The 13,316-nt window shown below is 53.6% G+C and overlaps 1 protein-coding gene across 2 annotated transcripts in view; it reads left to right on the top strand.

Annotated features, from left to right (window-relative positions):
* Positions 1–2,410: 2,410 nt before the first annotated feature.
* The window catches only part of LOC100280217 (uncharacterized), a 53,314-nt gene continuing 42,408 nt past the window's right edge, over positions 2,411–13,316 (top strand). The window contains exons 1-10 of one of the 2 annotated variants that reach the window (XM_008645291.3): positions 2,411–2,829; positions 2,954–3,025; positions 3,107–3,187; positions 3,300–3,470; positions 3,568–3,639; positions 3,752–3,838; positions 3,938–4,036; positions 4,120–4,203; positions 4,289–4,375; positions 4,509–4,580. In XM_008645291.3, coding sequence (XP_008643513.1) covers positions 2,497–2,829; positions 2,954–3,025; positions 3,107–3,187; positions 3,300–3,470; positions 3,568–3,639; positions 3,752–3,838; positions 3,938–4,036; positions 4,120–4,203; positions 4,289–4,375; positions 4,509–4,580 — 1,158 coding nt within the window. In that variant the 5' untranslated portion in view covers positions 2,411–2,496. 2 annotated transcript variants of the gene reach the window in all.

The following is a 13,316-nucleotide window of genomic DNA, read 5'->3' as shown; positions in this document are numbered from 1 at the left end:
GAGCCTTCCACTATGTTGATGTCAGTTACAATGATGATGTGGCCGCTTAGAATCTTCTCGAAAGCACTTCGCAGAGTAACAATGCGCTCAAGATTTTGCTCTAGCTCTCAGCAGCACTTCCCCTCTCTCTAAAGGCTTATAACTTCGCCTCTACACAAACTAGAGAGACACACAAGAGAGGGAGAGAAAGAATTGATCACAATGATGTATGGACTTGTATGTTGCACTTGTACTCTTGTTGGAGGAGCATAGGGGTCCCTTTTATAGTCCCAAGGGGCCTAGGAGCCATAGGATCTTCATTTGGAAGCTCCCGGCCTTCCCTGTCTGCGGGTGCACCACCAGACAGTGCATAGTAAAGGATCTGATTGACAGTTTCCTTCTCTGAAAGGGCTAGTCGTTGGTGCACCGGACATGTTATTATTCATTATCCTGTGCTCCGGGCAGGTTACTATTCACTATCTTGTGCACATGACATGTTACTATTCACTGTCCTGTGCATCAGATAGGTTAGTATTCACTTTCCTGTGCACTAGACATGTTACTATTCACTGTCCTGTGCACCTGCCAACAACACACTAAGTGCCTTTTCCTCCATTCTTCCTCTATTTGACTTCAACTTTTGGGAGGATTTTCCTGAGACTTAGACAAACACATTTAGAGTATAATCCAATTGACTTAGTCCTAGAAACATACCTTTTCCCACTCTTCTCCCAACTTTTCTGTTTCTCCTCAAACAGAGCTAAAAAAGACACTTTCTCTACAAAAAGAGTTAGAGGAGTATGCAACATAGTTGAACACTCAAACCTTACATACTTAACTTTTTTCATCATTTTACCCATTTTGCCTATTTGAGGTCGATGTTGGACTCTAAACCATCAAGTCAATTTGACTTGATCTAGATTGACATATATGAGCTCCAACACCCTGCAATAGTCACATAGAACATATCCAGACATAGGAACAACCCAAACTAAAGGTCAAAGTGAACTTAGCTCTTTTGGGGTGCTTCTAGGTTCTGGCTTTGATACTACTCTTCCTTCTAGTGACCTTGTTCACTTCTTGAGCTTCATCTTGAGCCTTGTAACTTACACCACATAACCATAGTGTTATCTCATTGGTTATAAGTCAAGTTCTTAAGTCGTGATCCTCGATGCACCATATCTCTTCTCAACTCGATCAACCTTGACTTTGCAAGTCTTCTTTTACACCCATGGCTTTAGGTTCCTCGGCCTCTTTGACCTTCTCTCCATGCACTCGGCACCTCGAAGCTCTTCTTGTGTCCATTCTTAGCTTGATCAGTTGTCTCTGAGTTACGCACACCGACTCTCACTTAAGCAATGTCCATCTTACTTGTGACGTCCATTATCCATAGACATTCCAGTCTTTGGACCATCACACTTGTTCACTTGTGTTAAACCCTGTGAGCTTTGCATTAAGCACCTGTGCAACACTTAACACACATATTAGTCCTTTAATTAGGTTGTCATCCAAACCATCAAAACCTACAAGAGAGCTTTCAATGAGTTCTAAGGCATGGAGACAAGTAACGTGTTTTACTCCTTGCTACTTCTTTCTTATGCTTATTGCTATGTATTCATTCATATCTTATATCTTCTCCCTTAAATTAACATTCGGAGAAGGGGTAATTAAAGGGAGAATGTTGCAATCTTTTAACTTGTGTTGTCTTGTTTTTGATGTCATATAGCATCGAAAACATGTGATCGGCACATATCTATTTCATTTAAACAAGGTCTACTTTAGAGATGTAAGAATTCGTAGCAACATATGGTCATCTAACTAGTCCCAACACAATATAAAGACGAATACAAAACCAAAACCATAACTGATGGCCTGTCTAAAATGTTAGGATTGTCTTAAAATCAAAAAAATTGTTCAGCACCCTCCTACTATGGGTCTACTTATTTATCTAGTGCTAAAGTTTAGCACATATTAAAATTTAGCATATACTAAACTTTTATTTAACTTTAACATTTGAGGGTTATTTGAATAAAGTACTAAACTTTAGCACATCTGATCCACGAGAAAGGGGCAGATGGTAGGGGAGTAGGGGAGAGAAAGAGATATTTAATACAAAATAGGTTGGAAACAACTTTTAACACAGCTACTCATCTCACATTTCCAGCAATAGCGAACCATCGGTGGACGGTGGCACGCGGATCTGCAGAGTACCTGCGACAAAATCATGATATGGCGAGCGCGCGTACCGAATCAGCGAATCTGCGTCATCTCCCCTCCGCAGCTGCTCGTCCGCATTTGACAATCCGCATAGGATCCTGTGTATCCGGGCAAGAACGGCCAAAAGGTAACTGACGTGGCCACTTCCCGCGCCACTCGCTACGGTTACTGCTCCCTTGTTCAAACCTGCGCCGTCCAATTCCCCATCAATGGCCCGCACCATCTCTCCCAGTCTCCATACTCCCAACTCCACCGCTGGCAAAATCCCCCAATCTTCCGCACTCTGTAACCCCGCCCGCGATGGAGGCCGCAACCGCCGCCACGGCGGCGATGATGTGGTTCCGGAAGGGCCTGCGCGTGCACGACAACCCGGCGCTGGACGCGGCCCGCCGACACGGGGCCGGCGCTGCATCCGCGCGGCTGTACCCGGTGTTCGTGCTCGATCCGCGCTACCTTCGCCCGGATGCCGTCGCGGCGTCCCCAGGTTCCGCGCGCGCCGGGGTCGCCCGCATCCGCTTCCTCCTCGAGAGCCTCAGCGACCTCGACGCTCGTCTCCGCCGCCTAGGGTCCCGCCTCCTCCTCCTGCGCGCCCGCGACGACGTCGCCGACGCTGTCTGCGCGGCCCTAAAGGACGTAAGCATCCGGCCATTTCTGGCGCCCTGGACGTAAAGCCTACTACTAGTATCTTCTTCTTTTTTCTTTGCCCTTCCAACCGTTGGCTACACAATGACGAAATCCTGAGTTCATTTTAGTTCAGTGGAACATTGGCAAGCTGTGCTTCGAGTCCGATACCGAGCCGTACGCGCTGGCCCGCGATAAGAAGGTCACGGTGAGGCTGCTGATCACTTTTCTTCACTCGCCGGTATCTGTTTTGGGTGATGTTTCCTGATGAAGTATTTGGTACTTTTAGGATTTTGCATTGGCGTCCGGCATCGAGGTGCTCACGCCCGTCAGCCACACCCTCTTCGACCCAGAAGAAATTATAAAGAAGGTGTTCGAAACTCGAATGCTTATTATACAAGTATTCAGTACCTGTTAATTGACGACTCAATGGTCACAACCAAAAAATGTGGTTAACTGATTCTGGTTTTGCCAATGTGCAGAACGGTGGTCGGCCGCCTTTGACATATCAATCCTTTGTCTCCATTGCTGGGGAGCCGCCAGCTCCCGCCATGGAGGAATACTCCGAGCTCCCACCGCTAGGAGACACAGGGGAATACGAGCTGTTGCCGGTGCCTACGGTGGAGGAGCTTGGGTACGGCGATATCAGCCAGGTAAGGGTGAAGTCACAATTGGTCTAAAGAACTAGTATGTCAGTTACTACTGGATGTCTGGATCGGTCTCTCTGAACTGCTGGATGGCCATTCGCAGGAGGAGATTCCACCATTCCATGGCGGAGAGACAGAAGCTCTGAGGAGAATGAAAGAATCGCTTCAAAATAAGGTTGTTGCTTCCGGAATAGCAATATCCTGGAATCCATCAAGTTTGTTATTCTTTGTTGTTTCCACTGGTGATCTGAAAGTGACGATCGATTCTTTTGTTCCGTTTTGAGTAGGAATGGGTTGCCAAATTTGAGAAACCAAAGGGTGACCCCTCTGCCTTTGTGAAACCTTCAACAACCGTTTTGTCACCATATCTAAAGGTATATTTGTCAATAACTCAATGCAGATGGTTGTCCTTCCCTTCAATTTATTTAGATTATAAAGTGTTAAAAACGGATTGTCATGCTGTCATGATGCAGTTTGGGTGCCTGTCTTCCAGATATTTTTACCACTGCATTCAGGATGTGCACAGGAGCGTCAGAAACCATACAAAACCACCTGTTTCATTGACAGGACAGGTGCTGTTGGACATAAAGGAACAATCTGGTTACACGGCTTCTTTACTTCGGTTCTGAGTGCATGTCTCATGTTTTTGTAACAGTTGCTGTGGCGAGACTTCTTTTACACAGTGTCTTATGGAACACCTAATTTTGATCGGATGAAAGGGAACAAAATATGCAAGCAGGTGACTCCGTTTGTTCCCAACCATTCTCCTTACAGTGATGCGCTTTTCATGAGCATAGATGTAATCCAAACCCCGTTTAGTTTAGATTCCGTGGAGCGAGAACGAAGATCTATTTGTTGCATGGAGAGATGGCCAGACAGGATATCCGTGGATCGATGCTATCATGATTCAGGTTTTCTCAAATGAATATCTACCAGAGAACCTCTCCTTGCCATTTTTTCTTGTTCTATCTTTCTGTTCATTTGTGATTTGTGTTTCTCTTAAAGAGTATCTGATAGCTTTCTTTTGTGTGTGTTTGTCTTCAGCTGAGGAACTGGGGTTGGATGCATCACCTCGCACGCCATTCTGTTGCTTGTTTCTTGACTCGCGGTGATATGGTATGTCCTGTGATCTGTAAAGCTTGCATCGAATAAGAACTCTGTTGGGAATTTACATTGAAATCTCCTTTACAGAAGATGTATGTTTGTAATCGTACATTTTGCTCTTTTGGCAACTTTATTTGGAGTTTTGTCTCCATTAGAATGTCCAAGTTCAATGTGGCTCGCCAAACCTATTACAATCCTGTTCCTTTATCAAGACCTGCACGGTGGGACAAAGTAGACGGAGTAAATAGGCTTATGACTATTATGAATAGCACTCAATATGAGGGTACTAGGCACGAATATATACACACATACAGGATAGAGACTTTATACAACAAGGACACTGTATATGAGACCTAATACAGCAAGGACACATGCATAGGCATCTAACACCCTTTTAGGGCTAGTTTGGGAATTCTATTTTCCCAGGGGATTCTTATTTCCCCAAGGGAAAATGAACTAATTTTCCTGAGGAAAATGAGGTTCTCAAACTAGCCCTTAATATAAAAGTGGATCAAACACAAAGTTTGGAGAGATAAAACCTATGCAAAGCTCTGCGCCTTCACAAAGAAATCAACGAACTGAAGCTTTGAAGGCACATAGCGAAGATCAATGACATCATCCTAAACCTGTGCATGTGTAATAGGCATTAACATTTATATACTTAGTAAGCTCATGCTTGATTGGATCATGAACAATACTAATAACAGCTTTACTGTCAGACAAAAGAGGAGTTCAACATAGAAACAGAAACACAAAAATCTACAAGCAATCATCGTAACCAAGTCACCTCTGTCGTCGTAATGATGGAATAAGTCTTGAGCATCTAGAGGACAACCTGCTTTTGACTGTCCTCTGTAGTCCTTTAGCATCTAGAGGACAGCTTGACTGTCCTCTGTAGTCTCTTTAGCATCTAGAGGACAGCAGTCGTTTTTTGACTGTCCTCTGTAGTCTCTTTAGCATCTAGAGGACAATCCTGTTGTGTAGTGTGTGTGAGAAGGTGTGGTAGTGCAGCCTCTAGGGCTATAAATATGGGTCTCCAACCCTTAGATGGGTATGGCATTGTGTAGTGTTTGAGGAAATAAACAGAAAATTGCCCCAACTCATAGTGTCATCCTCTTGATGAGAGTTAGAGTCCCTCTACTTACAATTGGTATCAAAGCCAAACTATCCTGTAGCCTAAATATCTTGCTCAGCTCCTTCCCGCGCCTCTCCCCACACTCAATCGGCAGCAAGAGCTCCAACTGTTCCTTCCTCTCCTGCTCAGACGAGCAACCTTTCGTCTGAGAAAGCCTCTTCCACACGCAACGACCCCTCACTAGCCCACCATGTCCTACTCTCGGTCACTTCGAGTGCGCGGCGCTAGCAGGAAGCCGAGGTCGTCGCGGCACAAGAACGAGAGCGAGCAGCAGCAGCGGCTGCAGCGACAGCGGCGAGGGCAGCACGGCTGGCGACAGCGGAACTGGTAGCAGCGAGAGCGGAAGTAGAAGCAGCGGAGGCGGCGGATGCTGCACGTGCGGCGGCAGCAGAGCTCGAGGTTCTGCGCGGCAGTAGAGCTGGTAGCTCTGCTTCTGTCGACGACAACACCAACGAAGAGCTCAGGCTGGCGAGGGAAGTAGCGCGAGAGCAGGCGGCACAGTGGGCAGCCGCGCACCCCCATGGGGGCGCGCGTGGTGGCAGCCCAGATAGGCGCCGACGCGCTGACGACGCTCTGGGCGAGGGCGCACGCGGCGGCAGCCCAGACAGGCGTAGACGCGCCGACGGTGCTCCCGGCGGCGGCGACCGGGTCGACGGAGATCGCGGCCTCTACAGGCGGCGCGACTCTCCCTCCCCGGATCGGTACCATGGTCGCCGCATGGCCCAGGCCATTGTCAGGGACATCAGTCCCTGCGATGGGTGGCCTACCCCCACCAAGACCAACTACGTCGAGTGGGCCGCGGTGATGAGGGTACGGCTCCAGGTTCGCCAAATGTGGGAAGCAGTTCGGTACGCGACGTCGACTACCACGAGGATCGGCAGGCACTGGATGCCCTCATTGCTGCAGTTCCGTCCGAGATGCAGTTTTCGCTTTCCCAGAAGCGGACTACCAAGTAGGCCTGGGACGCCATCGCTGCGACCCGCATCGGCAGCGACCGTGCCCGCAAGACCACACTGCAGGCACTTCGCAAGGAGTGGGAGAACCTGGCCTTCAAGCCAGGTGAGGATGTTGATGACTTTGCTCTCCGCCTCAACACTCTGTTGCAGAAGATGGTGCAGTTCGGCGACGACACCTACGATGAGGAGAGAGCTGTTGAGAAGCTCTTCCGTTGCATCCCCGAGAAGTACAAGCAGATCGCTCGCTCGATCGAGTCTCTGCTAGACCTCTCCACGATGACGATCGAAGAGGCGATAGGTCGTCTCAAGGTGGTCGACGGCGACGAACCACAGGCTCCCTCTGGCCCTATCACTATTGGCGGGAAGCTACATCTCACTCGGGAGCAGTGGGAGGCCTGCCAGGGTGACCAGAAGAAGGGGGAGTCCTCCTCGACACGAGGCCGCAAACGCGGCAAGCCGCGTGGAGGCGCCCAGGCCGGGGCGCGAGGACATGCTGAGGGCGGTGCTCGTGGAGGTGCCCAAGGCGGCGCCGTCGGCAACAAGAAGCCGGCACGAGACGACGACTGTCACAACTGCGGCAAGCTTGGCCACTGGGCTAGGGACTTTCGACAGCCACGACGTGGCCAGGCCAACGTCGCACAGGCGGAGGAGGAGGCTCTGCTCCTAGCACATGCAAGCATCGAGCTATCTCCAGCGGCACCGGCCGCAGCGGCACTCCTCCACCTTGATGAGTCGAAAGCACGTGCTTTCCTCGGCGACGGCTCCAACAAAGACATGATCGAAGGATGGTGCCTCGACACCGGTGCCACTCATCACATGACCGGCCGACGGGAGTTCTTCACCGAGCTTGACTCTAGCGTCCGAGGCTCCGTCAAGTTTGGGGACGCCTCCGGCGTTGAGATCAAGGGCGCAGGCTCAGTCGTCTTCACCGCCGCATCTGGTGAGCACAGGCTGCTCACCGGAGTCTACTACATCCCCACGTTGAGGAACTCTATCATCAGCTTGGGACAGCTGGATGAGAACGGTTCGCGCGTGGAGGTCGAGCACGGAGTCATGAGGATCTGGGACCCCTCTCGTCGCCTTCTTGCCAAGGTACGCAGGAGTCCAAATCGGCTATACATCCTCAATGTGAAGGTGGCACAACCTTGCTGCCTTGCTGCTTGTCGAGACGACGGGGCATGGCAGTGGCACGAGCTCTTTGGGCACCTTAACTTCGAGGCCCTGGAGCTGCTCAGTGCCAAGGAGATGGTACGAGGCCTGCCGTGCCTTGACCATGTGGAGCAATTCTGCGATGTCTGCGTGTTGACAAAGCAGAGACGGCTTCCCTTTCCCCAGCTGTCGAGCTTCCGAGCCAAGGAGAGGCTCGAGCTCGTGCATGGGGACTTGTGTGGCCCGGTGACACCAGCCACACCAGGAGGACGACGCTACTTCTTGCTGCTCGTCGACGATCTCTCCCGCTACATGTGGGTGATGATCCTTGGCAGCAAGGGAGAGGCTGCGAATGCCATCAGGCGTGTGCAGGTCGCTGCGGAGGCGGAGTGCGGCCGCAAGCTGCGCGTGCTGCGCACCGACAACGACGACGAATTCACGGCGGCTGAGTTCGCGTCGTACTGTGCGGATGAGGGCGTTCAACGCCACTACTCCGCGCCGTACAGCCCGCAGCAGAACGGCGTCGTCGAGCGGCGCAACCAGACGGTTGTGGGGATGGCTCGGGCTCTCCTCAAGCAGAGAGGAATGCCAGCTATCTTCTGGGGAGAGGCGGTGGTGACTGCGGTTTACATCCTCAACCGCTCGCCCACCAAGGCTCTCAACGGGATGACACCGTACGAGGCTTGGCATGGGCGCAAGCCGGCGGTCTCTCACCTACGGGTCTTCGGCTGCCTCGCGTTCACCAAGGAGCTTGACCACATCAGCAAGCTCGACGATAGAAGCACCCCGGGGGTGTTCATTGGCTATGCGGAGGGCTCAAAGGCCTACCGCATCCTTGACCCAAGAACACAGCGTGTGCGCACGGCGCGCGACGTAGTGTTCGACGAAGGGCGAGGATGGGCGTGGGACAAGGCGGTGGACGACGGCACGACTCCGACGTATGACTTCACCATCGAGTACGTCCACTTTGAGGGAGCTGGGGGAGTAGGCAACTCTTCTCCGAGCAGGTCTACCCCAGCCCCCAAGTCTCCACCGACTCCAGCGCCAAACTCTCCAGCTCCTGCTACAACGAGCTCTTCACCACCACGCACTCCAGCCACGACTCCGGCTACAGCGAGCTCTTCGCCACCACGTACTCCAACACCGACGGTACCCTCTCCGGGAACGTCCTCTCCGACACCAGCTCGTGTCGAGCACGACCCAGTGGAGCTCGTGACCCCTCTGTCCCGCGACGAGGAGCGCGTCGACGCGTACTACGACGACGAGCCGTTGCGGTATCGAAGGGTGGAGGGCCTTCTCATCGACCCGTCGGTGCCAGGCCCTGCATCTCGCATTCTGGCAGGAGAGTTGCATCTTGCATGCGATGATGGTGAGCCTCGGTCTTTCGCGGAGGCCGAGAAACATGCGGCTTGGCGTGCTGCGATGCAGTCGGAGATGGACGCGGTTGAGACGAACCGCACCTGGGAGCTCGCTGATCTCCCTCATGGTCATCGTGCGATCACCCTTAAATGGGTGTTCAAACTGAAGAGGGATGAAGACGGCGCCATCGTCAAGCACAAGGCTCGCTTGGTGGCACGCGGTTTCCTACAACAGGAGGGGATCGACTTCGACGATGCTTTCGCCCCCGTGGCACGGATGGAATCCGTGCGACTCCTCCTTGCGCTGTCAGCCCAGCAGGGCTGGCACGTTCATCACATGGACGTCAAGTCGGCGTTTCTTAACGGCGACTTAAAGGAGGTCTACGTAGACCAGCCGCCAGGTTTTGCGATCCCTGGCAAGGAGGGCAAGGTGTTGCGCCTGCGCAAGGCTCTCTATGGCCTGCGACAGGCACCGAGGGCGTGGAATGCCAAGCTGGATTCCACGCTCAAAGGATGGGTTTCACGCCAAGCCCGCACGAGGTGGCCATCTATCGGCGGGGCAATGGAGGAAGTGCCCTGCTGGTGGGTGTCTACGTCGACGACTTGGTGATCACCGGCGCCAAGGATGCAGAGGTGGTAGCGTTCAAGGAAGAGATGAAGGCCACCTTCCAAATAAGTGACCTGGGGCATCTCTCCTTCTACTTGGGGATTGAGGTGTACCAGGGAGACTCCGGGATCACACTTCGCCAGACCGCCTACGCCAAGCACATTGTTGAGCTGGCTGGGCTCACCGACTGCAACCCAGCTCTCACTCTGATGGAGGAGAGGCTGAAGCTGAGTCACGACAACACGACGGAGGAGGTGGATGCTACAAAGTACCGGCATCTTGTGGGGAGCCTTCGCTACCTCGTCCACACACGACTTGACTTGGCATACTCCGTCGGCTACATTAGTCGGTTCTTGCAGCGACCGACGACGGAGCATGAGCAGGCTGTGAAGAGGATCATCCTCTAAGTTGCGGGGACTCTCGACCACGGTCTCTACTACCCGAGGTGCCCTGGGGAGGCACACCTTGTCGGGTACAGCGACAGCGACCACGTCGGTGACATCGACACTAGCAAGAGCACAGGCGGGATCCTTTTCTTCCTCGGCAAGTGTGGGGGACAGATATCCCCCGGGTCCACTGGAAGGATAAGAGACCTCACGAAAGGCCCAAGGGCCCAATAAATCGTAAGGTCATCCCTTCGTGGGCCTGGGGAGGAATGACCAGTGAAGCGGATCGACACAAGGCTGGATCGGTGCGAACCCAGACGGCCCAACAACGTTGAACGAGTAACCACCACAGAGACCCGACTTTCCCGCGCTGGAACCCCGTGCAGCGGAACCAAGCGAGGATGAGTCGGCAGAACTATAGGAAGATAGACTCAATCGGTTCACTATTTCTTAGGTGCGCATTGTTATCATATCTGCATGTATTGCCCCACGGTCGAATATATAAGGCCTAGGGGGCACCCCTTCAGAACGATCGATCTCACTACTCAGCCATTCACCTCGACTCTCTACGTTCCTTATACTAGAGAGTTCCCTTGTAATCCACCACATAAAGCATTCCCGCCAGGACGTAGGTTGTTACACATCTCTAAGCGGCCCGAACCTGTACATCATTGTTCACAGTTTCTCGTGCGCCCGGCACGAACCATCAAGCTACAGTCGGCAACATCGTCCTACTCCTAAAAACACCTTGAGGGGCAACCCCGGGTGTGCGGTCGGACCCAAAACACCGACAGCTGGCGCGCCAGGTAGGGGGTGTGTCGCCGATCTAAGCTAGCTCAATGGCCGTCACCTTCCACCGCAAGATCACCCTCCGCCCCGGATCCGTGTTCTGCTTCGGAACTATCTCATTCATAGCAGATGAAGAAGGAACTCTACACTGCATCACAGATCCGCCAAGAAAGAAGTCTCCTCCAAACTCCGAGAATATCGGAGTAAGGCAGGGAAAAGCGCAACCTCCTGCGCTCCGAAAAAAGATCGCCTTCAGCAAGCCAGGGGCCGAGGGCCCGCTGACCCAGAGAACTCCACTGTCTACCTCCCCGACGAAAGAATGGACACAAATCGCAAGGAAGAAAGAAACAAATAAAGCCGGGAGGGAGCAAGTTGTTCTTTCCATTCCTCCGCCCTCAAAGGAGAACGGAAAGAAGATCGCCACGACCGCCGCACCATTCTACCCCGACGTCCTCTTCATCGGGAGAGTGGAGTCGTCCCCCATCTCCGACGACGAGCCGACCGCGCCCGGAGAAGAACCTCCTCAGCGGGAATCCCGCCGACGGAGGAACCGACGCCGAAATATCCGGCGACATCACGAGGCCGGAGAGCGGGACCCGGAGCAGCCTGTCTCGCGAGACGAGGTCTCAGAGATAGGAGAAACTCCGGAGGAACGCGTCTTCAGAGAACGAAGGAACTCCCGACGGCGTGATCGCCGACGAGCTCAGGAACAAGCCGAGCAGGAGGCAAGGCAACGTCGAGAGAATCCACTCTTCGGGCGCAACCTGAACCCCGACTTCGCCCGAGCCATGAACACGCCGAGTGAAGTCGGAGGAGTACTAGCTCGGATAGCTGATGGACTCCCTCGGACTCCCGACGCCGAGGGCTATCGACGACTATTCACCCAAGCAGTCAACCATCTTCTACCTCTCGCTCACCCGCCGAACGACCTACGACACACCATCAACAGCCGCCGGGACGCGCGAAGCTCCATCAACGCTTCGCGTGAACGACGACATGAGAACGAGATCCGCCGCCGGGAAGAGTACGACAGGGATCATGGCATCCCAGCTCGGAGTCAGGCCACCAGAACTGAGTCGACAACGGCCTCGACTGGCGGTACCACCCGACGACGGTCGAGGAACCACAACAACTACTCCCCTCCCCGGGACAGACATCATCCCCGACGACAAGAAGACACGTGTGAAGTGTCTGCACTTACTCCACGCCTTAGAGCCATTCAATGCCCCCCTAACTTCAAGGTATCCAATGTCGACAAATATGAACCTAAGCAGGATCCAGGAGGCTGGCTGGCCGTCTACACCACCGCTGCTCGAGTTGCCGGGGCGTCCGAGGACGTGATGACCGCATACTTACCCATTGTTCTCGGGCAAGACGCGCTACAATGGCTGCGACATCTACCCCGACACTGCATCGACGACTGGAGCGACTTTAGTCGACGCTTCACCGCCAACTTTCAGTCCCTCTCCGACAAACCAGCGAAACCATGGGACCTCAAATCCATCAAGTGCCGGGGGGACGAAACTCTTCGGTCATACCTCAAAAGGTTCCAGACCATGAGAAATCGTATCCCCGAGGTCACGGAGGCGGCCGTGATCGAGGACTTCTACAGAGGATCCAACGACTCGGCTTTCGTCCGGGCCATATTGCAGAAGGCGTCGACTACCTTCGAGCAATTGTTCCGGGAAGCCGACCTCTACATCACCACCGACGAGCGAGCTCAGGACCTCATCGGGGGAGCGAAGCCCGCACCGGCAGCACCACGACGTGACACGAACCAGCAACCCGATAAACGCTGGGAGAAGAGGCCTCGCGAAGAAGTGCACGCTGCCGGACCACCTGCCTCTCGCGCCCGGGGAGGACCTCGCGGAGGCGAACGCACGCTGGACGACATCCTCGACGCCCAGTGCCCGTACCACAAGGACATGCGCCACACCCTTCGGAACTGCAGAGACTTCAAGCACTCCGTCGGACACGACCGGCCCTTCCAACCTCTACCTCCTCCACCGCGGGGAGGACCAGGAGAACCGCGACAACCCCAACACCAGGAGGAGGGAGGAGGTGGAGCCTTCCCGCGCGTTGACAGAGAAGTCAACGTCATCTTACGGCGGACATGGATCGCAGGAGAACAGAAGACAACAAAAGCTCAACGATCGCCAGATATTGGTGGCGACCACCGGTCCTCCCGCTCCGTACCGATGGTCGGAGCACCCGATCACCTTCACTCAGGCAGATCAATGGCTCAACTTCGACCACCCAGGCAAATACCCGCTCCTCGTCGATCCGGTGATCCGAGAGAGCAGGGTGAAGAAGGTATTAGTGGACGAGGGGAGCAGCATCAACGTCACCTTCCCTCGGACACTCCAAG

The sequence above is a fragment of the Zea mays genome, chromosome 5 (genome assembly GCF_902167145.1).
Source record: "Zea mays cultivar B73 chromosome 5, Zm-B73-REFERENCE-NAM-5.0, whole genome shotgun sequence".
Lineage (NCBI taxonomy): Eukaryota > Viridiplantae > Streptophyta > Magnoliopsida > Poales > Poaceae > Zea > Zea mays.
This window is presented reverse-complemented; position numbering and strand designations above follow the sequence as displayed.